The sequence below is a fragment of the Opisthocomus hoazin genome, chromosome 15 (assembly GCF_030867145.1).
Source record: "Opisthocomus hoazin isolate bOpiHoa1 chromosome 15, bOpiHoa1.hap1, whole genome shotgun sequence".
In the NCBI taxonomy this organism is placed as follows: Eukaryota; Metazoa; Chordata; class Aves; order Opisthocomiformes; family Opisthocomidae; genus Opisthocomus; species Opisthocomus hoazin.
In genome coordinates this window covers 7,855,898-7,880,463 of record NC_134428.1, presented here as the reverse complement: position 1 = coordinate 7,880,463, position 24,566 = coordinate 7,855,898, and the positions used below count along the sequence as shown (strand labels likewise).

The following is a 24,566-nucleotide window of genomic DNA, read 5'->3' as shown; positions in this document are numbered from 1 at the left end:
GAAGGTAAGATGAAACTGGCTTCCAGAACGGTGTTGCTGGTGAGCTAGTGCCATGGGATAGGCATCATACTGGTCCCACAGCTATACCGGAGGTAGCAGACATCTCTGCACGTGGCTGAGACTCGCTGAGGGTGACTCAGTGCACCAGTCCTAGGAACCAAGAGAAACTTCAGTGTGTGCTGCTCAGAGTATCACTGAACACTCACTGGACACTCACTGAAATTAAGACTTCTGCCTTAAACTTGTTAGAAATAACAGCATCTCAGAAGTGAAAAGCATACGGAGGGATACAAAAGACAAGACTTCTAAGGTATAAACTGATCTATGCGTCCATGGTGAGTTTCAGTTTCACACTTCATCAGAGACTGGTTTCATCAGCTTGGGAATATCCCTTTGCTTTTAGTTTTTCTGGTTCCTTATTTGTGAGATAAAATAAACACATCACCGAATGCATGGCAGAATTAAGCTCTGAATTTGATAATGTATCAAACAGCACAGTACTCTCCCCATAGGGTCTGTTTGGTGTTTGACTAGAGGTTGTGTTCTTTCAACCACAACAGGTCAAGTTATGTGAGTTCCATTTATGTCCATAGTCATTAAAAAAGACAATTACTGTATTAATATAAGAACTCACCAGCAAGCCTGGGAGCAAGCCTACCCCATCACCAGGCAGTAGTTTTACTGAACTCTGTGTGCTACTTCTGACCTCATCTGTTTGTTAGTGCACAGCCCAAGACATAGGGGAGCCAGGTATACTTCAGGTACATTAGAAAAAACAAAGTCAAATATAATAGGAGCAAAAATAGAAAGTAATTTTTTGTTATTATTATCAAGCCTTTATAACCTGCTACAGCTAAGAGTTAAAGTTGAAAAATGAATTAGTGTACCTGTTTAAGTGTCTTTAAAATCTTTTTTCCAAGATGAAATTTGTAGTTAAGTTCCTAGTTTAGACTGTTGTTACTCAAGGTAAGTAAGATCTGTACATTACCTAGGAAAAAATCTGATAGTAGTCTTCCCTAATGGACTGAGAGTACTTGAAAACTTTTTTTTTTTCCCCCTTTTTTTGCATGGAAGGAACTTCATCGCCAATCTAGTTAAAACCCTTGATCCAGTTTTAGGATTTGAACTTTTCACAATTTTTACATTCAGTAAACAAACACTCCAAGACCTCCCTTATGTGCAGAGTGCTTCATTCTTGCAATATTGCACTGTTCCTAGAATTGCATTTAGGTAAAAAGCCGTTCACCTTCAGACAGCGAAACCATTTTAGAGAAAAACAAAGGACAGGAGAGAGCTCTGACTTGCAGAAACTATCCTGACTGTTCTGGGAATGATCTTCAGAATTAGCTCATTATTTATTCTCGGTGCAGTCCACCAATTAAACAGTTTTATATATAGAAACAGGGCTGGCCGTAGCTTACTTTTCCAGGGTCATTCTCAGAAACATGGGCGCTGAAGATGTGCAGGCTCGTATTACCCAGCCCAGCAGCTACTCCGTGTCGCCTGGGTCGGTGCACGCATGTGCTTATGCATACGTGTAACATTGCACGCTGTCTGCGAGGTTGGTAGTGAATGAAGGGAAGCCAGAGGTTCCTAGAGGGCATCAGCTGAAGTGCCTCTGCGTGGGTAGTAACCCGTGTGTTACTCAAGCCACTAGAAATGTGTCAGGGATCCCTAAGAAGCTGATGGGGCTGGGAAAGAAAAAAAACACTACATATTAGTATCAGTAACACTCTGTGGAAGACATTCAGATGATTTAGAATATGATCATTCAAACCTTCAGTCAAGCAAGTATTAAAGGGAAAAAGAAAATCTTGATTATGGCTTCCGCCAGCTAGTGATGTGCAATATAATAAAAATATTTAAGAAAACCCTAATTTACTGTAATAGTTATACAAACTGTAATACAGCAGATTTATTTCTGCTTGGTTGAGACATCTTCACTGTCTTAAAGACCGTCTGTATAGCTGGTACCTCAGGCACCAAGAGTCGCACGGGACGTGCCTCAGAAGTTCCCAGGTATTTCCAGGTGTGCTACGGGCAGGACTCTTCTGGAAGGGTCTCCAGACTTCTGCTGTTGTGCTGCAGCAGACGGTGGTAGGCCGTAGTTCTTTCCAACACTTAACACTGACAGATTTTAAAGATGGGGCGGGAACAAAGGGTATCTTGACAATGGTCAAGATGGGGGGATTTTGTTAAAGAAAATTTAGACGAAACAGGAGACATGGCATTAATATTTTTGCTGTTGCAGATCTCTCAAGTCCTGCTATAAATGATTATGCATGGAATATGAGTTTTTGCAGGCTCTGAAAAATTGACAGTTGTATTACTGCAATGTGCTACAAGGGCCGTGAGATATAAACGCCACAAGAAAGTCTGCAACTTCTGCTGTCTACGCATAAGATTCCAAGAATTTTGTTGTACATAGAAAATGCTTTGAAAGTTTTCAAGGGCTGGGAATAATTTAGAAATTCAACTGGTTATACTTTTATTGTATCTGTATTTGGCCTGGTTTTAATCTGATTAAAAAAAAAATCCAAGACAAAACCTGAGAATTACGTGTTGCCAACCTGCTGCTCTGTTTTCTCTACATGTCAGTTTTCCAAGTGTGATGTGCCTCAAGTCTGAGACCAAAGTGAGAATGAAGTGCAATATATTTTTTATATAAGCCCCTGGATATTAAGCACTGGACAAGGCTCCAGCACAGCCAGTCTTGCAAAGAACTCGGTGTTAGTTGTGCTCAGTAGACGGCAAAACCTGCAGCAATATTTAAGCAGCATTCCCGAAGGCAAACAAATGGAGAAGGATACAGACAGACATCATTAGGATAAGAGATGCAAAAAAGAAATAAATTAGATACTTCCAGAGGAAAAATAGGAGGAAGATTACAGTTGAATGGCGAATCAGAGAATAAGGCAAACAGCCTCATGAGCAAAAAGTTACAGAGAAACTGTATGATGTTACCTAAGTCAGTGCTGGAGGATGCTGTGGGCGTAGGGCCTGCAGACCCGCACTGCGGCTGCACGTGCCCGCTGCCCCGAGCCCCGCGACGCTGCCTGCGCTCAAGACGGGGTTCCGGAGACGGAGGAGAATCGCGTGTCCCACTGCGGACGCTCATGGGAACCGAGTTGCTCTATGCAAGTAACTCGCTTAGAAATACGCTGCCAATTTTGGGGGGGCTGAAATGCAGCAACGTCACGTTTGGGAGATGGTTTTGTGTGTGTTTGAAATTTGAATGTTGGCATGTTTCAGTGGACAATACGTAGTAGTCACTAAAGAGAGAGACACCAGAACTATTTCACTGACTCTACAGACGGGAATTTGTTTCTCTTGTTGCTAGGCCAATTATGCAATATTCCAGCATATTCTTTCAAGGTTTCTGAGTTACGGTTGATGGAATTTGAATTCAGTTGAACTACAGTTATCAAAGAGAAGCTGGAGAAGTGCGGAACAGTGATTTAAAAATCAAGCTTTCATAAATTCATAGTACGCATGTGATAGATTTAGTAATGATTTTGAAAATTCTACCCTCAAAAATTTCATTCTTGAAAATCCTCCTGTGTGTCCCCTGCCTAAAATTTTCTAATCAGTAGTCCCAGCTGTGGTTGCTAGCTTAATAGTTTCTGAAACTGTGGTTAGTTGTCTTTGGACCCAGTTCATGGTAAACCTTACCATCTCATAAGAAGAAAGAGACTTCTGTGTGGTTTTACTTTGTGTCTCTGTAAAAGACTGTTTATTGTGATCTGCTGAACAAACTTACGGGAGAACGGTAGCCATTAAAAAAGGCAAATCAGTTGCAAAGCTTTTTTTGGCCACCTGACCACTGTCTTTTCATAAACAAAATAAAAATAAAAATGAGAGTGGTCATTCTGAGACCATTCAGAGACCAAGCGCCATTCTGAGAGCTGAGGAAGCAGCTGGGAGCTCAAGAACAAGACTGCAAGAGGGCCCTATAAATAAAATTACGGTTTTACGTGCAGAGGGAAGCACTTACAAAGAGAACTATGGGAAAATGCAAGCTAAGAAAATAGTATCTATTTAACCCCAGTTTAATATTCCTAGGAAGACTGCTCTGTAGGAGTTGTGGATTAAGAGAATTTTGCCATGCTCTAAAAAAAGACAGTAAAATTAGTACGTATGCAGGCCCATTTTGACAGACTGCAGCAACATCTTCTGTTTAGACAAGAAGTCACCACAGCAGTGTAGTAGCCCTGGTTACCCTTACTAAGTTCACTAAGACCAAAGAATTAATCTCTTAGCTAAGGATTGGCTAGCCAAGCTACTGAACATTTCTTCCCTGTTTTCAAGGCTGTGTTGCTGAGAATATCTCTTCCTTTTAATTTATTGCAGGGAAGCTTGTAAAATACAGATCAAAACTCAAGTGAAAAAACAGCCAGCCTACTTGTATTGAGAAGTCTGGGAGATGAACTCTTAACATTTTGTACTCAAAATAAAAAAACTGCACTGAAGCTTTAAAACATTTGAGCATTTCCTTGTTCAACCTTACCAAAACATTTAGCCAGTCATGTACATTCTCTCTCCCTCTGGCCTTTTACAACGGAATAAATTGTTTTTTTCCCCAGAATCCACCGGCTGATTCCAAGAATAAAATGCAGGGGAAGATGATGGTGCTGAAGAGTGTGTTTTCTACAGGAGCCTCTTTGTTCCCTCTTATTTAGCGTCAGGTTTTCTGAGCCTTCTTTCAGCTGTGTATATTTTTATATCTATACACACGCATCAAGTTAGTGATCAAGTGCATCAAGTTAGTGGGGAAAAAAGCTTTTTGTTCAGTCATTATGATGCTGGTTCCCTGAAAGAGTTAAGAGAAGCCAACGCTACGAACTGAACCATTTCAGCTGTCAGTGTGACTTCACCAAGTGAAGCCAAGAGAGGAGAGTAGCTCTGAACCACCTCTCCGCTGCAGCCTGGGGCGGATTGCGCTGTCTGATCCCATTCCTCCTGTGGGGCACGAGGTCTCAAAGTACTCTTTCCCTGACCAAACACCTAGAGTCTTCGCCACCTTTCTGTACCACATGGGTCACGCAGCCTTTCACAGAATCACAGAATCCCAGCATGGCAGGGGTTGGAAGGGACCTCTGTGGGTCATCCAGCCCAACCCCCTGCCAAAGCAGGGTCACCTACAGCAGGCTGCACAGCACTGCGTCCAGGCGGGTCTTGAATATCTCCAGAGAAGGAGAGTCCACAATCTCCTTGGGCAGCCTGGGCCAGGGCTCCATTACCCTCAGAGGGAAGAAGTTCTTCCTCATGTTCAGACGGAACTTCCTCTGCTTCAGTTGCCCCTTGTCCTGTTGCTGGGCACCACTGAAAAGATTCTGGCCCCGTCCTCCTGACACCCACCCTGCAGATATTTGTGAGCATTTCTAAGGTCCCCTCTCAGCCTTCTCTTCTCCAGGCTGAACAAGCCCAGCTCCCTCAGCCTCTCCTCGTAGGAGAGATGCTCCAGTCCCCTCACCATCCTTGTAGCCCTCCACTGGACTCTCTCCAGTAGCTCCTCATCTTTCTTGAGCTGGGGAGCCCAGAACTGGACACAGTACTCCAGATGAGGCCTCACCAGGGCAGAGCAGAGGGGAAGGAGAACCTCCCTTGACCTGCTGGCCACACTCCTCTTAATGCACCCCAGGATCCCATTAGCTTTCTTGGCAGAAATTTCAAATTCATGCCTGTAGAACTTGAATCTGGATTTAAAAATAAACAGACAAAGGCAACTCCAGGTTACAAGAGATGCACCCACCGATCCCAGGTTCCTAGCCTCACCAAAGCCGCCGTTACCCCAGGTCAGTCATTTTTAACTGAAGAACATCAAGACAGATTCCCGGTGTCTAACTCTTCCTCCTCATCTTGTAGGTGAGGAGGGATATTATTTCTCATGGTTTGAAGCTGAACTTAGAATGAACAGGAAATAAAGGAACCGAAGCGAGAAATATTATTGGCAAATACATATATCAGTTCTGTCTTGACTAGGTTGCTAGCCAGCTGCGGAACAGGATATTAGGAAGTTTTGGAAAGGATGACTATAGAAAAAAATGGAAACTTTGGGAAAAAAGCATATGCAACTGCAAATGAAGAAAATTAATGTATATATTGCCAGTGAGTGTATTTTCAATGCAAGAAGGCAGCTCACAGTGAAGTTGGTATTAAGGAATTCATATGAAAAGCACAAAAGGGTTTACCCTTAGTTTGAGTTGATTCTACAAGTACCCACTATTCTTGCTGCTGTATCAAGAAAGAGTGAACGCGTGAAACAAGTTACCATTACAAAGTACTACAAAATCCTGGAGCGATAGTGCCTGAACTTTCTGGTTTATGACCCCATTTGCATTTCTTAAAACCACATATTGTAGAAAACAGATCAATTGAGTATTAATTTAATTTAAGCTATCTTTGAGTAAGCGCTAAGGAGAGCTTTACCCTAAAATAGCCCTTATAAAAGGATTATAACCCCTGCTAGCAGCCAGCAATAAAGATTGGCAGTTGGTAAGCCCACACATGCCACATTTCTTTAACGACCCTGTTACATTTCTTTACGCTGTTTGGCACACAAATAATGTATTCATTTAATAACTATTTTTTGGCAGATGTTTGCTTTTGGATTCTGTTCTGCAGACATAGAACTGGACTTCTGGATGACTAAGGAAAGCTTTAGAGGCAAATGTTTTTATTTTTAAAAGTGATTTGTGGTTGTACTATCACTCTGCAACTGATAAACCCTCACAGTCACAAACCCCTCACATTTAAACTGTTGTACTTTTTTAAAAGTCACTGTTCTGTTACAGTACAGCTGCGTATTTTGTAAGCACTGTGGATTTCTGGTCAGGTGGTTTGCGTTTAAGTTTGAAATTGATCCATACAGCTGGTACTAGAAGAGCCCTACTATCAATGTTTGTGCAGAAAAAGTAGTTTTGAAGGTAGAGTTTGTTTGGGTGAGGAAACTGCTCACAGACGGCATGGCAAGCACAATGTCTCCTTCCCAACTGTAGCTACAATTGTGTACACTAGCAGGACTAGCATCCGGACCACTTCAACATCATCCATCCTGTGCCCGATGTACTTGCCAACAGAAGCTGCATTTGTTCCCGAGAGATTTCGGTTTTATTGTTATTCTAGAAGAAACCTTGTGCACCCAAAGCCTGGGACAAACTGCAGGAACAGGCAGCTTGCTGACTGCCTTCCCAACAGCATATAAACCTGCTGGTTCCACACACTCAGCAACCTGGAAACGCGTGGCCTTGGTTTGGTGGAAGAAAGAATCTAAGACGCTCTGAAACTGAAGGCTTTGTTTGTTTGTGTTTTTTTTAATTGAAAAGCACAAACGTCGAACATCGAGCAGTGACAAGAGGATACACGAAGTGTCATTCCTGTTGCTGACAGCCAGCTGAAGCACAGCAGAAGGGCAGGGAGTGCAGCCTGCAGGTTTCCATCAGCGTACCCAACTGTGTGGTGCGCTGGGTCTGCACGCAGGCAGACTCTCTGCCCTGGCTGTGTCAGGCTTAGGGGGCTTCCACCTGCCTTCACAGTTTGCACCTGCTACCCCAGAAGGACGAGCCACTGACCTGCAACCTAACCCCACACACCAAAATGGCACATCACAAATAAACAATAATTACATACAACAATGTTACTTGCAGTTATTTTAAAGAAAAAGCCAAATCCTGCATTGAACAAAAAAACCCAGCCAAAAAACACATACAAAAATTTCACAGGTATAAAGAAAATTTAATATAAATATTTAGCAAATATCAATTATTTAACTGCATTATGTGACTGTGATCTAGCATACACTACAAAGCTACAGCTTTATAACCTCTTCATATAGCCTTCATTTTCACCTTATACAAATCTAAGCAAAAAAAAAAAAGGGTCACTGACAAAGCCAAGATGCAGTATCTCTGAAAAAACCCCCAAACCCCAGTTCATGTAACATCGTAATGACGCAAATGCAGGAACAGTACATGTTTTCTAAGGTCGTTCAGCTCTCCCTTTCTGAACTGGGCTGTGCAGGCCATGCCTTCCAGACAGTTATGTTCTTACTCTGGTTTCTGGTTCTCTTAGTACCACTTGACAGGCATTCTCAACCCTGAGCATCTCTGAGCTTATTGCTTTGAGTAAGGGAAAGTCTCATGGAAAGACTTCTTTTTATATTAAATGAAATAAATTAGAACATAGGGCAACAGAAACCCTAAGATCTGGATTATAAACCACCCACTAAGAAAAAGAAAAGTTCTGGTAGCAATACAGTCAAATGAGAAACAAGATAATTAATAAATTTCAATCTTGCTATGGATGTGTTTAATAGTGAAATTTGTATCTGCAGAAAAATGTTCATTTGGAAATCTGTCACAGCTCAGTCCTAGACTCCAAGTTAACAAATTCATAATTCACACTTAAAATGCAAAGCAAACATTAAAGCTGAAAGTGCACAGTACAGTTTTTACTGAACCTGAATACACAAACCCAATACTTTCTCCTTTAATGAGGGAGATTATATTGCTCTGTTGTTAGCATTGGAATCATATAAATACGTACATGCAAGTCATCATAGATAAAGATACTGTAAATAGCTACTGTAAATGCATTAGCATGTAACAACGCAGGGCCAGCCCTGCTGGCAATGGCAGCTGGTTACACAGCTGTATCAAAGGTCAGCGCAGAATACACGTTCTTAGTAATACACACCTTCACAAACTATCACAAGAAGAATAACTTCTGGTTTTATGCTACACAGAATGCTTAAAGTTGTACCTCCCAGGTGACGATAACTTCACTGAATTTATGGACAGATGGTCTGTTTAAGACATTAAGATGCAAATGCAATAGGACACAGAAAGATGACAGTATCGGAAGAACTGCCAACACTTTTCAAAAAACTTTACTTGGAAAAATATTGCATTTTATGAGAGAAAATATGCTCTGGTATAAAAGAATAGTCCCAGTGCTATACGTCACTTTTTCACTTTCAAGTGAGCGAGGTGAAAGTGCTATCAGAACTGATTGAAAAAATAAAGCATCTTAAAAGTACAAGTAAAGCACGCTGAGAATGAAGTTGTACTGTGCCACCACAGAGTCTCCAGCCAGTCTGGACCAAGGAATGCACTCTCCAAAATCTAGCAAGACAGAGCTGTACTGGCTTTGGAATGTCAAAAAAGAAAGTGCAACTTCTCGGAAAGGAAGCCAATACAACGTAGGACAGACCCCACAATTACAGTTTACTGTGGCAAATGCTTAGGATGACGTTCTAAAATTCACGACCGAGTCCAAGTGTGTTCTCCTAAACGAGCCCCTGACAAACAGACCACGATGTGTTTCAGACAGCTCCGTCACTGTCAACGGAAAACGGGTTTTTTCCAGAGTAGGACATTAACAAAACGGCACCAGCAAAGCGATACATCCCGCAGCAGGTCACACACATTAATCAACACACAGCACAGTTTTTAGCTTTAACAAGACATCGTAAGTTTCAAAAGAAAACACCTTTATCAATTAGTTCTTAAGGACTTGGTGAAGAACTTCATTTAGTTCATTCAGTGACATTACAGAATTGATTAAAGTGCTGTAGAAAGAATAAAAATCATTTGCATTTCGCTACTAAAAATGTTTTTTTCTTGCTCTTGGAACTTGCCTTCAGTAATAATTCAATGCTAAAACTGATGGAACAGCATTAGCAAGAAACAGCTGGTTATCTTAGAGGGCATTTATTAAAATATTTTGTGTACTTTGCCAAAGTACTGTGCAAGAAAAGCTTATCTATGCCATACGTTGACCAATCTCATGAGTCATCTTTTGCTTTTTCCTTTAGCTATTGCCTCTCCGTAGGTCAGGTGAATGAAGTCAAAGAGCTGCGTGGCATTGGCAGCATTACCCAGAATTCTGGCGAGCTCGTCCTTTGACAGCGTCATGAGCTCTGCAATGCTTTTAACCTGGTTCATCAAGGCACGGCAGTTTTTTGCATTAATACCTGGCATTTTCAACAGAAAGTCCTGAGGAGCAGGGTTATACTTGTCTGACTCGGGAAGGATTTCCGAATCGGCTGTGACAGCCATCGCCGTTTCTGCGTCAGGCTGGGGATGGTTTTGTTTTAACTCTTCGAACAGCTCTGCAGTAGCGTGGGGAGAGGGACACCACAGGATACGTAACTTTGGGAAATGGAGCGTAAGAAGGGTTAGTTTAGAAGTAACATCATTACTGGAAATTTCCTGATGGAGAGAGCCTCGTGGAATCAAGGAGAAAGGTTTGTTAGGATCAAACTCAATGAGAAGAATCGGTCGCTTATAGTAACGGGACATAGAAACGCACTGCGTATACAGTCGTCCATTATTTAAGGAACCAATCAGGTCACTGACACTCTTCCGCTCTACACAGATATCCGGAGTTAAAATATAATCCCCGACTTCCAGAGTAACAGGCTCAATGTCAATGCCACGACGATGAATCAGCGACGGCAGCTCACTGCGGAATTCCCGCATATCCACTATGACAGTTTGCTGGGCACTCTTCTGTTCCTGCCCACCTGAGGAGCGAGATAAAGACAGTTAACCCCATACTTAAGACCTCCGACTCTGGTGGTATAGTGCTCCTGCGTGCTGCCTATGCTTCCATGATGGATGGACTTCACCTCTCATAGATCTTCACAAATTCAGCAGTACAGTAAATCCAGACTGTATTTAATTTTTCACTGTTACAGACAAAAATCAGTTGCCAAATTACATACTGTCATTTATGGCATATGCTCTGCAGTTTAACAGAACTATCACACTACCTGCTATAGCTTTGTATACGCGACAATGAAATACATTAAACTGCAGATGAAAATTATTCAAATGCATCAGGAAAATCTTTAAAAAGTTGCCCACAAAACAGTTATTATTGTTGAAACTTTTTACTTCCATCTGCTTCCCACAGAAATACAGCGTTTTATTGTAGGCGTTCTGTTTTAGCCTCTTACAGGTCTGCAGAAGGACACACGAGGAGATGGCAGCATCAAGGCCACAAACGACATAACAGCAAAGATTAGAGAGCATATAGTAAAGGAGAGCGGGACTACAAAAATGACAGCAGAATAAGGCAGGGGCAGAGCTGTGAAGATGAAGACAGCATACATGTCAAAAGAAAGGAACAGGAATGTGGTTAGAATGGCAACAAAGGAAAAAGATGCTTTATTGCGAAGCAAGCAGACAAACCCCACAGTCTGCAGCTCCTCACCCAGGCAATCTGTTTCGCCAAGATCAAGAGAAGTCCCCAACATTTACTAGCTCAAGGTCAACACTGCCTTTGACTACCTGAAGACTTCAGTTTTTGTGTTTTAATTTCTCTCCACCTCACTACAAGCAATACTAGACAGTCTCGTAACCGACAAGCTGCCCAGAAACAAGCCAAATGGCATCTGTCTTAATGACAAAATACTTCATTAATCTGTATTTTCTTTTTAAAGAAAACCAGAACTCATTGTCGTTGCCCAGCCAGAGACAGAGTAAGGGAGATGATGTTTCGTCACCATCAGGCCTGCAGCATCCACGTGCAAGGTGTCTACGACCCAGATGCCTTGGACGGGACTGGAACGCGACAGTTACAGGTCTTTCCCAAAGCTCTGAGCCGCGAGCCCAGCTTTGGGAGCTGCTCACCTGCTTTGCGCGTGTCCGCAGAAGCAGAGGCAGGCTTAGCATCTCTGACGAGGTCTAAGTTTGTTTCATCTCTGCCTTCTCTTTCTTCAGGAATAACCATGCTGGCCTTCTCTCTATCGGACCAGAAACAAAGAATCACCACAAACTTCAATTCTACGAGAAAGACAGATCCAAATACTTTGGTGCCCCTCAGCCAGAGGTCAGACTGCATGCAGTTTAATACTAACTGCAAACCTGATCGGAAGTGCAGTTTACTCGCTTGCCAGATTGTTGGGCTAGACGCTATACTTTCATTTTCAATTGTCAGCACTTTTAGCATCTGATTATTTCTGTTTTTAAAACTTTTCAGGGCATATGAAACGAAGTAACTAGTGACTAGTAACAGCAGTATAACCTGGTGAGAAGACACTGTCAGTAAAAATACCGTCCTATACAGTATAAGAAAATAATTGTTTTGTTCCCCAAAATGACTTCAGTCATAAAAGCCTTACAAATATCTTACGAGAAATGTCACCCACAGACAAAAAACACATTTACAGAAATGAAATTAATAGAAAATTAGGCACAAATACAAATGGCGCTGTTTAGCCTTTGAAATTCAATATTAAAAGCCCGAAAATAAATAAGATGTCAGGTGCTTTTAAAAGGAAGGTTTTGACTTTTCAGTGATTCTCAATGGGAAAATTCTCTTGTTACCGAATGAGTTTTTCGAAGGCCTCCTTCTCTTTTCTCAGAGCTGTGAGGTAGCGCTGTTCTTCTGTTGAGCCCCCATATATGAGGAAATAAACCCTGCAGGTTTGGAGGGGAAAAAAAAGAAGAGAGCACAAAACTTCACATGAAGTTAAAAACATCCACAACTAGTATTTAAGATTAGTAGCAGTAAGTGCCTGAGAAGTTACTATTTGCCTTAAAAAAGGCAAGGGAAAAAACACTGTATTCTTCTGTAAAGATACTCTGAAATCAGCCTGATTCCTGCTCTACATTGTGGGAACGTGATGCTGGAGGCAGACCCAACACATGCTGATTAGGCAATTAAAAATAAATTGTACAAATAACTCAGTAATTGTCCTCATGCAACACACTTTGTGAGTTCTGTCACTTACGTCGGCACTACAGAGTCCTTATCGGGTGTCAGGTACGGACACACCGAATCCCGCCACCCTGATCTCCATCCTCAGTTAAGCTGCATATATACACAAATCTCTGACCGGAAAATTACAACTGCTCAAATTTATGCAAATAATTTTCATGAGGTGATTAAAGTATAGAGTATTGTAATTCAAAAGGTAGTAACTTTATATGCCAATAAATTGTGTTTCAACTGTAGTAAGTAAAGCGTGTTTATTCTAAGACTTGCACTGCCGTCAGTTATTTTCAGAGGCACAGGTGTAAATACAGTTTACTGTACCCAAGAAATGCTGTACCAGGCAATATAAATGAAAGATAATGCAAAAACTCCTAGTATATTGAATTTTATTTTCTAGATTTTTAATTAGTCTGTAACATCTATCCATAAAAGTGAGTTTTGCACTTTACAAGTGTATCAAATATATATACACAAAGCGGAAATCTTTGTGTCAGCTAACACCAGACCCAGGTATAACTACGAATTACTGCATTTCCTTTACTTATTTTTCTGTTCCAGATTCTGAATTACTGGTCTTCAGCACGACCAGACGTCAGGAAATGTGAAAATTAATTAAATCCAAAATGAAGCTTATTGCGTGAAAAGCGGGTTTCAAGTGAGACTAGAGCACCTCGGATGGGATCTAGAGCCACTAAGGCCATTTAAGCAGAGGTCCTGGAGAAGACGGAACAAATGAACTTTTTTTTTTTTAATTACAGGTATGTTTCTGTTAGGGGACTAAGTACCTGCTGGAAAGTCAAAATTATCTTTTGGTTAAATCAGATATTATGCTTTTGTTTAAAATTAAGAAGAGGGTTAAACAGGAATTAAAAGGTAGCTAAAGATGCACATTCTGCCTTGACTGCTGAAAGCACACTTTCTATTTTTTCTTTTAAGACTGAAATGAGGCTGACCAAGCCAACTTGCCTCAAAGGCTTCCCAGGCCTGCTTGCCTTGTAGATTTCCAGCTGCCGGACAAAAGTAAGTTCTGCATCGTATAACACAACGTATCTTGGTTCTACTTCATGCAGTACCCGAGTGAGTGCATAGGGATCACTGCAACCCTGCAATGGATGAATAATTGTGAGCGGGTGCTTGAAAATACCGTAGTAACAGTCTGAGGGTAAATTCATACAGAAATCTTCAGGAATGGGCTCTTCAACACTGCCTTCTTGGCTACTGCTTAATTCCTTCTTGTCTTCCACCTCTAACTCCTCTCTCTTTTCCTCCTCAGTTTTCCCGATCATTTCGATTATAGTCCGGTCTTGCTGCTTCTTGTTTTTAGTTTGTTTGGAAGAAGCTGCAAGTTTGGCTTTTTTGGCTTGAGGCCCTGAGTCTGGTCTGGCATTTCCTTTGAACTTGACAGGTTTTCTGTCCTTAATCCACACTTCTCCAGCTTTCTCATCCTTTCCGAAGGTTTTGTTATATAGCCTCGTTAGCAAAGCCTCTGCTCCAGCAATAATATACTCCCTGAGCTGTGCACAAGCTCGGTCATCACTGGCACAAATAAGCACTTGCCCTGCAGTCAAGAAACAGAATCATGTTTATAATCTGTTGTGCTGTACCATTTCTTATCCAGCTACAAGATGCCTCTTAAGCAAACTGTTTTTAATGATCCTACAAGCATGCCTGCCTAATGCCTTTACATTTGGCTGTCGCAGCTTTCAGGGAGTCTAAATTGCATGACATTTTGCACCAAACACAATTAGAGAAGGTTAATGAAAGTTCAGCATTGCTTATTCTTACACCACCTAAATTAGTGAGGTTTTCCTTTTGACTGTTTGAAACAAGGCAGATACAGTACGTATTGGAACAGTCGGACAACTTTTTTTTTTTAATGTGGAATATGAGAGAAATTAAATTTAGGCCATTCTAATTTTCAGCCATTGTCAGCTGTGTTAGAGAGTCTAAAAAATACATGTTTCACAGAGTATTATTGACATTTGTGGTCCTTGAATAACAATTCTCCGCAAGCTGACTCAGAAAAACTCCTACAACACTAGGTGAGAGAGCCAGTTCTTACCCAGAGTCAGAACAGTGTGGGTGGGAGAAAAGAGCACTTTTTTACCCTTACTATTTCCTAAAATAAAATTTGGTGAGATTTAAGGGGATGACAAGTCCTAAAATAGGAAAGGCAACAAAGCAGTTAGTTAGAACCACACTTGCCTTCTGCTCTCTACCCCATTTAGGTCCATCTCCTGGAAAAGCAGATTTTGAGGTGCATGAAAAAAATGTGTAAGATGGAAAGGGCACAGACAGCACCTCTAACCTCTATTTTTTTTTGAACCTGAACTTGATAAATGAGTCAGTGGTACCTTGGGGGTTATAAATTTCCATGCTATTAGTTTTATTGGTTTTAAGACTAAGGTATCAGTACAATATTGAAATGTAAGTTAAAATATCTTTTTGTAGTAATACAGGTTCTTTCCTAAGCAGAACTGCATAGTAACCAACAGCATAGTTCTTGCTCTAAAAGAGAAAAATAGGAGTTTATGTAAAACTACTTAGTTTTACACGGTTTATGTACATCACTCCTTGTCTCAAGCCCACAAATTATTAAATTTAAAACTAGCCCTCTAATAAAACTATAGTAAAGAGTTAGGCTCCTTCTCTCAAAAGTGAAGTAAAAACTAGCTGTCCTGTGAAAGCATACACCATTTAGGATTCGCTCACCTGGACCACCAAGGTCTTCACTGTTCTTATTCTCATTTTCAATCTCTTTCAGTACTTCTCTCAAAGCTTCCCATTTTGGGTTACTTTCTAGAACCAATTCCCTTTTCAGTTCTGAAACAAAACAAGATTGAACACAGCAGCTCTTACAGCCTAAATAGCCTTCAGAACTTCAAATTAGTGGTTAGATGTCAATAGTGTGATGGCTGTTGGCAAATACGATATTCAACAGCCTACGTACGCAACGTGTTATGCCGAAGGGCTGAAGAGCGCTCTTACAAAGACATTTTAAAAAGGCGATAAGCGCTTCAGTGAAGCAAAAAGTTAAAATATTCACTCATTCTTCAATTCTGAAACTCCTGAACATATTTTTTTTTCAATAAAAGCAACGACAGCCTCCTACCCGTTCACATAAAATAGAAAAGATCAAGCTGAACACCAATGTAATTCAAGAACAAATCCATAAAAGCTCTCCCAATGATCAGCTGGGCAAGCTTAGAAGAACCCCTTACTTCTTCGTGACTCTGTTTTATGTTGTTTATTATATGCTTTTTGACTAAGCTTATGTCTCATCTTATTCCAGCTAACAGATTTGAGAGCTTGAGCTGTGCAAGATCACATTGGGAACCACAGCACAAGTAATAATATGCAGAGCATTTGAAATCGTGTGACACTCTCAAACTTAAAATTAGGAATGATCAGTACCATTTTCCTTCTTTACTTCACTTTTTTCAGAGACTTTGCTTTTCTGATTCAGTTTCTCATCTGCAATGCGATAAACTCTAGCTCGAGCATTTACAAACATTGAAGTACTGGCATCAAGAAACAGCCAACCTGAAGAGGAAAAGAAAGCAGTAGTAGTTTGACATTTGCAGTGTGGACATGGTTGAACCCTTTCCAGTAAAAGCCCCCAGTCTGTCATCTGGAATACCTGTGCTACCTGGTTGTTGTGTAATTACTAGCTTAGTAAAAGACAGAAATGTGATGCAGATCTCACACTGTTAAGTAACAGCAGTTAAGTGGGAAGATGAAAGCATTATCTGTCAATAAAAACCTACGTCCTTATGGCTGGTTATGTAAAACCTAATTAGATACCTTCATAAGTTTGAGAATGTTAATTAAAAATATCAACATTTCACTGTTTCACGCATTAACTTGTATGGTTATTCAGTGTTTACCTGAATTCTCACCAAAAGCTTTCTCGCTCGCTTTCAGTGACTCCAGAAGATTAAGGAAAGTGACACAATCATACTGGGTGAGATACAGTAGCAAAGTACGGAGTATCTTCAAATCCTGGACCAAAGATTTTGTCTTAGCTCCAAGCTGATGCCAGAGAGGATCTAAATAGTGCCGAATTGTCTAGAAATAGAAATGGGAAAGTTCTGAACATCAAATATACAGTATACTAATCAAGATAAGAATGCACTCCTCTTCTTTACAGGGGATGCCACCAGTTTCCCGAAGTTATTAAAAATACCCAAAGATGTGAGGATGAGATACTTGTTTTGATAAATAATCATTTTTTGCGAAGTTAATATAATATTGATGCCTTCATGTCAAACATTTCAACAGTTAGCAGATGAATATAATTTAATTTTTTCAGGACATATTTTCCTTTCCATATAATAATAAAATACTGGTAAAATGAAAAAAAACACACCATCTTATTTTACTGGTACTGGCCTGTGCCTTTAGTATGTAGTATTCCTTACTTAGGTAAAATAAAAACATTATAATGTCATTTGATTTTCAATATAAGTTGAGTACCATGCAGATATGCAACCTATCGACCACAAGAAGAAACCCTCCAAATATTTAACGTACAGAAGGCCAAGATTAAATAGCAGGTAACAAATAACTGTGTTTCACTCTGCTTGTTGAAGTTTGTGATTTTACTCTACAGAGCCTATGTATGCCAAACATTGCAGATCTGCTAAAAATAACAATGCATACACAATTAATGACATGTGTAATGATTAAAAGATACAACAGATGCATGCATGTGCATGTTATGTATTATATACAGTGCTTCTCCATATAGAGAAAATAAAAAACACAAGCAAGAAATTCAAGAGGAAAAACAGGGGGGCAGAAATAACTGCACACTAATTTCTCAAGTATTTTGAGCTGAAGTTGCAGCCACCTTAATAATAAACCAACCACGCATCAGGATGTTCCTACTGTGGGGACGTTGGAAATGAAGGAAGAAAAATAATACCGATACACCAAAAACCCTACTGGCAACTGTAACATCACCGTTACAGATGACCACAGTGCCTCTCCTTGTAACAGCAATAAGCACCTCATGGGAGAATACTCAGCTGCTGCTCGTTTTATATATATATATATCTATATATATCTATATTTTTTTTTTTTTTTACAAATAACATTTCTGTTTGCATGCCAGAGAGTTTGAAGATCTACATCCCTTTAGACACAGCAAAACAATCAAAACAGTTACCTTGTCAAAAGGTTTACCAATGGCATTTTCTAAAGACAGATCTTCTACTTCAAGAGCTGGGTTATAACGTTTGAGTTCTCTCAGACATGCATTCAAAATGTCCAGGATCGAAGTCTGGATAGCAAGCATAGCAGGGGTCATTGACACATGTATTTCCACCACTTCAGGTTTATGCTTCTCTAAAAATGAGTTCACTGCTATATGAAATCTAAGAGGAAAACAGCTTATTAAGATTTACATGGATGGTTTGCTTGACCACAATCATTCAAAAGTTTATACAAACTAAAATTACAATTGTTTTAAATATATACCAGTTATTTGCAAAATAAATCAATTTCTACAGATGTGAAGACTGCAATCTTATGAACAGCCTGAGAAAACCCTCTGTTCCACAATAATTACTGTAGTCGTTCCAGTCATGCGAGCTTTTACAGTGCTGGTGAATGACCCATGGAAATGATGTAGACTAGTGCAGCAATTTATTACACGTAACAAATACTAAAGCCAAAAGGTCTCTAAGGGAGAAAGTGGGATGCTTTCATAAATCCTTTGGAATGACGTGGATCCACTAGCAGATTCTGTGATGTTGCTAGCTTCTGACTACAAGGAGCAGGTCCGTGTTGGAACGCCACCCTTGCAGCTGATCCCAGTGTACAGGTACGCAGACGCTGGCTGATTTTTACTAACGGAACAAGGCTCAGAGAACGCTATGTCTGCTGACCTCTAAAACTCAGTGGGCATTTCCCTTACTGCGTGCTGCACGCCCAGGGCTTCTGAACCATGAAAAGACACGGAAGAAAACTTGGAGAGCCTCTAATCAACCTTTTCCATCCTAGTTATGTCCATTTCTACTTCTCTGTCATACTGAAAGACTGTTAGAAGAGTTTACAACGAGGAGTAACAGTACGTTAAGATGGAGTGAAACACATTCTCGACTGGACTAAAGGAACAAATGAGCAGAGCGGCTGCCCAAGGCAGGAGCGCTGACCGGGTTGTCAGCTGCAGTGCCCAGCTCCGTTTGCAGCTCTGCTCCCCAAAGACTTCACGCATGTCACAAACTTGGCAAGTTGGTGTCTACCAGTCATCCAGAAATAGTCTTCATACACAACATACATGTAAAGGAAGATTCAAAAAATCTGATGTGTAGAAATAGATCCATGGAGTTTCATCACAGCTGGAAACAAATACTGCCACAAAGGGCAGAGCTAAGAGACTGTATTCCTGTCACTTTATGGCTTAAATAATGTTTAATAAGTGAAGTTTTCTTAAGCTATTAAGAATGTCACTTTCTGCTCTGATTTCTGTTGGCTAAGAGGACAGCTGTACTACAAGGTTCAACCCCTTATAGATTTAATCTGGGTCTATTTTCAAAAATACTTACAGAAATTCAGTGTCTTCAAGATCACTCTCGAATGAAATTTCTTTGGGAATACAAGAGGGAACACAGATGTGCAGTGCAACTGCCTACATCTCATTTTCTTAGGAACCCACTGTAACATCCTTCTTCTACGTTCTTTAACTCTCCAGGGACGTAAAGAGGTGCCTTACCTTGGCCACAGATACAGTTTCCTGACAAAGAGATTTCTCATCACTCTCTCCACATGGCAAAAGCCAGTGTTAAATGCAACCGCGTTATCTGTAAAAGCTTTGATGAAGCCTTGCTTATTCTTCTGGCGATAAAGTCGCAAGATAAATGCTTCCTGACAGGACTCAATGATTCTGTGCGCTTTGTATACCAAAATGCCTGGCAAAATAAAAGGTTTTCAAGTTACAAAAAAAGTAAAGTCCAATTTCGTATAGATTTTTCTCAAAACTGTCTTACTCAATGTTTTTTTCTAAAATAAAGTGCGATAGGAATTTACATCTAAAGCAATGGTTGAACAAACCTTCAGGGGTTCAAACGAAGCAATTCCTCGGTTTTAGTACCATGGAATCCCCAAATAACAGAACTGGGTTAATGATACATCTTTAGCAAAAAAAGGCTTGTGCCTAAGCGGCAGGACTTACTAGCTTTGAAAATTCTGTACTCCTAAGGCAAAACATGACCTTGAGCCCTTTAAGAGAAGTAAAAGTAAATGCAAGACATCACACACTGTCACAATAAAGTAAGTCTGGTATGTTCAAGATTGTATAAATACGAATTATTTCGTTACAGAAGTTCTGGACTCACAGACTTATCAAGTATGTTTGATGGGTAACAGTTCAAGTCTTTATATAATCAAAGAACTTCTAAAAGCATTGATTTTGCTTCCCCCTCCCCTGATATTCATATTCACGCTTGAGGACAGGACGTACCATTAGTGTACGATTACACCACCAATCTTCTTCATGGCCATGGGCATATTAGGAAAAAGAGATTAATTGTGCACATTTTAGTAGAGAGAAGTGAAACAATAGTTTAACTACATGAAGCGTTTGAGGTGAACACTTCCGCAATTTACACTTCACTCAGCCAAGACCTGTGAAAACCAGCACTTATTTTTTTCTCATGCTTAACTGCACTAAACAGCACATCACATTTTTTCACGCTCCCCCTACTGAAGCGAGGCCTATGTGGTACTTTTATCTGTTCACAGCTTCCAGTGGAACAATAAATGCCTTTCTAAAATGGAAGCAAAGGACATCAAACATCACAGCTTTTATCTTGTAATTACATAAGCTGACAATCTGACAGTGCGTTTAATTTCTGTAACGAGTTTCTTCATCTCAGCACCCAGCCATTGATTTGAATACGCCTTTGCTTTGTAAATGAGAAAGCATCTATAAGGAAAAGACCTCCACGTAACTGCTAGCCATTCATGAGCAAGTCACACCGCTAAAAGGTATTTTCTAGATATTCTTACATCTCTCCTATGAAGCTAATTTTTCAGGACATACTAGTGATCGTACTCATTTCTAAACATCTTCCAGTTTGTCAAGACGTGACTCTGAAAGGACATTACAGGAGACACAGAATTTGTAACAGGCCAGTAAGACTAGGTGTTTATTATAACACCTTCCTACTGGTAGCCAATATTTCTCTGCTTATTAAGCCAGTTCATACTGCTGCGTAGCCTTGGTAGAAACAACTTGCCACTGTTTACTACATCAACTCGCATCAGTTTCACTATGCAATTAAGCATGTCATTTCTATCTGGTCCAAGCCACCAGGAATAATAATTCTTTACCGCAGTGATTATTTCTTATCTTCATTTAGCTGAATTAATGAGTTCATCAGATGTTAGTTCGCATGTGATTCTACACTGATTTTATACACAACATTTGTACACGTGGAAACACTTTACTGATACATTTTTTTTTTCCACGGTAACCTCAAGAAACACTATTACAAGTTCCTGCCACACAATTCCGCACACAGGCAACACCCGCTTCCCACAGAACCAGGCGCTCCCCAAGTTTTAACCAAAGCGGCAAAGCTACCAACGCTGCTGCCACGCTGGCCTCTAGCGGCAACGCAACCACCACAACAACGCCAGGTCATCAGAGGAGAGGACTATTTCCAGTATCTTTAGTGAATTTCTTCTTTTCAGACACATAAAGTCCAAAGGTGTGGTGTCGTGTGTCCCCCCCCCCCCCTTTTTTTTTTTATTTGGTATGGCAGAAAGGTGGAGAGGAAGGCGTTATGGGGAAGAAGAGAAATTAAAAGGAGGAGGCCCAGAAAATTTGTTCACTTTTTTTTAACCTAGAAATACCAGAATTGACAAATCAGGCATCCTTTGGCTCTACCATAAAACTGTTCAAAATGTTTTACAGATAGAGCTTGTCATACATTGACTAAAAGGGAGGGGATACAACTTCAGAAGCAAAAACTTACATTTTTCTAAGCATTCAATATTCAGTTATGCCTAACCCTTAAGATGATGTTAACATTTAGATAACAGTACAATATTCTTATATTCCTGGCTCTTAGCTATTTTACTAGCTCTCCAGGCTTTAACAGCGTTTCCAGCTTAGACAAGAACATAAAAACAACAAGGGCTAGGGGACAAGGGGAAAAGAACATGAGAGGGGAAAAAAAATAATTGTTAACATCTTTCTTGTATAACTTCTGTGTAAAAAAAAAAAAAAGCTCACAAGCTATTCCCCAAAATCTTTACAAGGATAGTAGCAGCATTACTGCATAATACTGCTATTAAGATAGCATCCAAAGTGCGAAAGACAAATATTAGTAAGGTATTACTATTTCTGGATAGGAAGAGTCATCAGAAGTAATCTGTTAATACACAAACTGGATAGTGTGCCAGGCTGATAAAACATGACGTCTAAAATCCACCTCAGTCATAGGCCATTTACTGAGACTATTCTGGACATTTCTTCACCAACTGCAATCAATTATTCTCCTTGGAAAGCCAGCCTGAACTTCACGGGTCAACGGCAGTTTAACTGCTGATCTGTTTTCCAGCCAGTTATTGATATCAGAAAGTCACACAAGTGCATTATCTGAAAATAACATGGATGTTTTCAAATTGCATGACTAAAAAAAGCAAACAAGTTTGTGGCAAAAGAAGCCATAAAAAAACCCCAACCCCACGTATCTGCTCCTTCTAGGTCAGTTTTTGTGGAAAAAGAAGGACTAATTCTTCAATCTCAGTCCTGGTGACTAGAACTCTTCACACAGCATTAAGCTTTATGTATTCTCAAGCAGCACAGCCTTACCTTTATTTCATTACACTCTTACCAGTAATGAGATTTGCAGGAATTCTGTCAGTAAGGAAATCTACCACAAGGATTCGACTTGTTGCAAAGATGACTCCTCCTTGTGTGTAAAACTCATAGCGAGTATTATTTGTAATGTCATTGGTAACACGTCGAGGAAGATGAACAACTCCATCCGACCTCAGCTGGTCAATAAAATACTCCTAAATCAAATACAGTAAAACCACAAGAGTTCATTGCGGTAACTGATGAAACAGACGCAGAAAAACCTGAATGACACATACTCCACTAATCCTGGGGAGCTATGCAGAACACCCCAGAACCACGGCAGCATAAGACCGGCCTGAGGAAGTCGGAATCCTCACGGCATTCTGCTTCTTCAGCACACTCTGCCCAGTTTCAAACTCACCCAGGTGAGTTAAAAACCTACGTCTTTCCAGCAGCAGCTAGACAATACTTATGAGCCACTGGCACTCACAGGAGCTTACGTTTTCCCTCATGTTTCGCTAGCTCTTTTTGAGAGAACGGGCAACTCCAGCCCTGACTTGGGGACAGGAAACCGGGGGGAGCCGGCCTTTCGGTCCGCTCGCCTGCTGTCAGAGGCGGCTACAGCAGGTCGGCCCCTTACGCCAAGCTCAATCTCACAGCTCCCGCCGCCCCATCAGTTCACCCACGGACCCCCGCTACCCTCACGGCGCGGACACAGCGACGACGGGCCCAGGCGGGCTGAGGCGGGCAGCGCGGCAGGAACCCGGCCCGGGCCTAACCGCCGCGGCCTCCCCCGCCCAGCCCCGCGGCCCGGCCCGGCTCACCTCCTCGGCGGGGCTGGTGTTGAGCACCAGCAGCAGGCTGGCGGGCTCGCAGTGGAGGCGGAGGAAGCGCAGCAGCAGCCGGTCGACGCCGAGCCCGCGGGCGCAGACGGCCAGCCCGTCCTGGTCGAAGAGCTCCAGGAAGATCTGGTTCTCGTGCTCCAGCAGCGCCGCCATAGCCGCCGCCACCGCGCCCGCCAGCCCGCCCGCCGCCGGGCTGGCGGCGCCCCCTGCCGAGCGCGGGCGGTGCGGTCCTCCGGCCACGAGCGCGCGGCGGTTTTCCCGCCCTCAGCGCGAGGTGCCTGAGGCGAGGCGGGGCGAGCTGAAGCCCCCTCCCCTGCTGCTGCTGCGTGTAACACGAGGTAGGGGGGCGCTTCCCTTTTTATTATCAATTATCCGTTGTTCGTTAGTAACTGCTTGCATTTCTTAAGCAAAAAAACCCCCAGAGCTGACTGACCTCCAGCCCGCGTTCCTCACGCAGGGCAGCAGTCCCGCCGGGTTCTGCTGGCACCGCACGCTGCTCTGTCCGCGCCTCAGTCAGCGCGGAGGCGGCTGCTCGTTCGCTCCGCGCTGAGACTCTGCAGACCCGCTTTGGGCAGCGCCGGACACAAGGGCTCTCCGGGGCGGCGGGGGGGGGCGCCTGGCGAGGGGCCGGATCGCCCCCGGCCACTCCCCCTCTCCGCGGCCGCCTCGCCCCCGGCCGGACCCCCTCACCGCAGCGAGCTCCCTGGGCCAGCTGCGGAGTGGGTGCAGCTGCCGGACCCCCTCACCGCAGCGAGCTCCCTGGGCCAGCTGCGGAGTGGGTGCAGCTGCCGGACCCCCTCACCGCAGCGAGCTCCCTGGGCCTGCTGCGGGGTGGGTGCAGCTGCCGGACCCCCTCACCGCAGCGAGCTCCCTGGGCCTGCTGCGGGGTGGGTGCCGCTGCAGCTGGGTCAGACGGCCTCTGAGCAAGCAAGGGGGGAAGGCCGGCGGCTGGCTTCGCAGGGTTGCTGGGCAGAGGGGCAGCGTGCAGCCAGTTCCGTCCGTAGTGTGAATGCATGCAAGGAGTTCCAAATCAATTTTGTTTATACTGGGTATGAATTCCCATTATTTTCTCCGATACCGGCTTCTTTTGGCAAGATGCCGTTACCAGGGCATCGAGTCAACTGTCTGCTGCAGTCGAATAAACACTTTCAGTTCTTCGTTTCATGGTGTCACCTGTTGGCAGT

The 24,566-nt window shown here is 42.1% G+C and overlaps 1 protein-coding gene and 1 long non-coding RNA gene across 4 annotated transcripts in view; one reads left to right on the top strand and one right to left on the bottom strand.

Annotated features, from left to right (window-relative positions):
• Positions 1-19,442, top strand: part of LOC142363209 (uncharacterized) — a 30,648-nt gene extending 11,206 nt beyond the window's left edge. For 2 of the 3 annotated variants that reach the window (XR_012765560.1, XR_012765558.1), the window contains 3 exons: positions 13,282-13,481; positions 13,660-13,743; positions 16,648-16,730. This is a non-coding gene — a long non-coding RNA (uncharacterized LOC142363209). Of the gene's footprint in view, positions 1-11,726; positions 11,836-13,281; positions 13,482-13,659; positions 13,744-16,647; positions 17,280-18,236 lie in introns of those variants that run through there. The other variant, XR_012765559.1, reaches the window with a different exon arrangement.
• Positions 7,330-23,558, bottom strand: ERCC4 (ERCC excision repair 4, endonuclease catalytic subunit). The gene is made up of 11 exons (XM_075436122.1): positions 23,362-23,558; positions 22,572-22,752; positions 19,442-19,637; positions 17,894-18,101; positions 16,611-16,791; positions 16,138-16,266; positions 15,436-15,546; positions 13,690-14,281; positions 12,333-12,425; positions 11,637-11,749; positions 7,330-10,525 (listed from the first exon to the last, which is right to left on the bottom strand). Exons 1-11 carry the CDS (start codon positions 23,533-23,535, stop codon positions 9,792-9,794), a joined length of 2,712 nt encoding a protein of 903 aa, XP_075292237.1. The 5' UTR covers positions 23,536-23,558; the 3' UTR covers positions 7,330-9,791.
• Positions 23,559-24,566: the final 1,008 nt, after the last annotated feature.

What these genes read in the sequence shown, in the direction of transcription:
- ERCC4 (XM_075436122.1), bottom strand. Translation starts at nt 23,535, where the DNA reads ATGGCGGCGCTGCTGGAGCACGAGAACCAGATCTTCCTGGAGCTCTTC. An exon ending in ACACCAGCCCCGCCGAGGAG is followed by an intron (nt 22,753 to 23,361) that starts GTGAGCCGGGCC and finishes TATTTGATTTAG; the next exon opens with GAGTATTTTATTGACCAGCT. An exon ending in AGCTTTTGGTGAGAATTCAG is followed by an intron (nt 16,267 to 16,610) that starts GTAAACACTGAA and finishes TTTCCTCTTCAG; the next exon opens with GTTGGCTGTTTCTTGATGCC.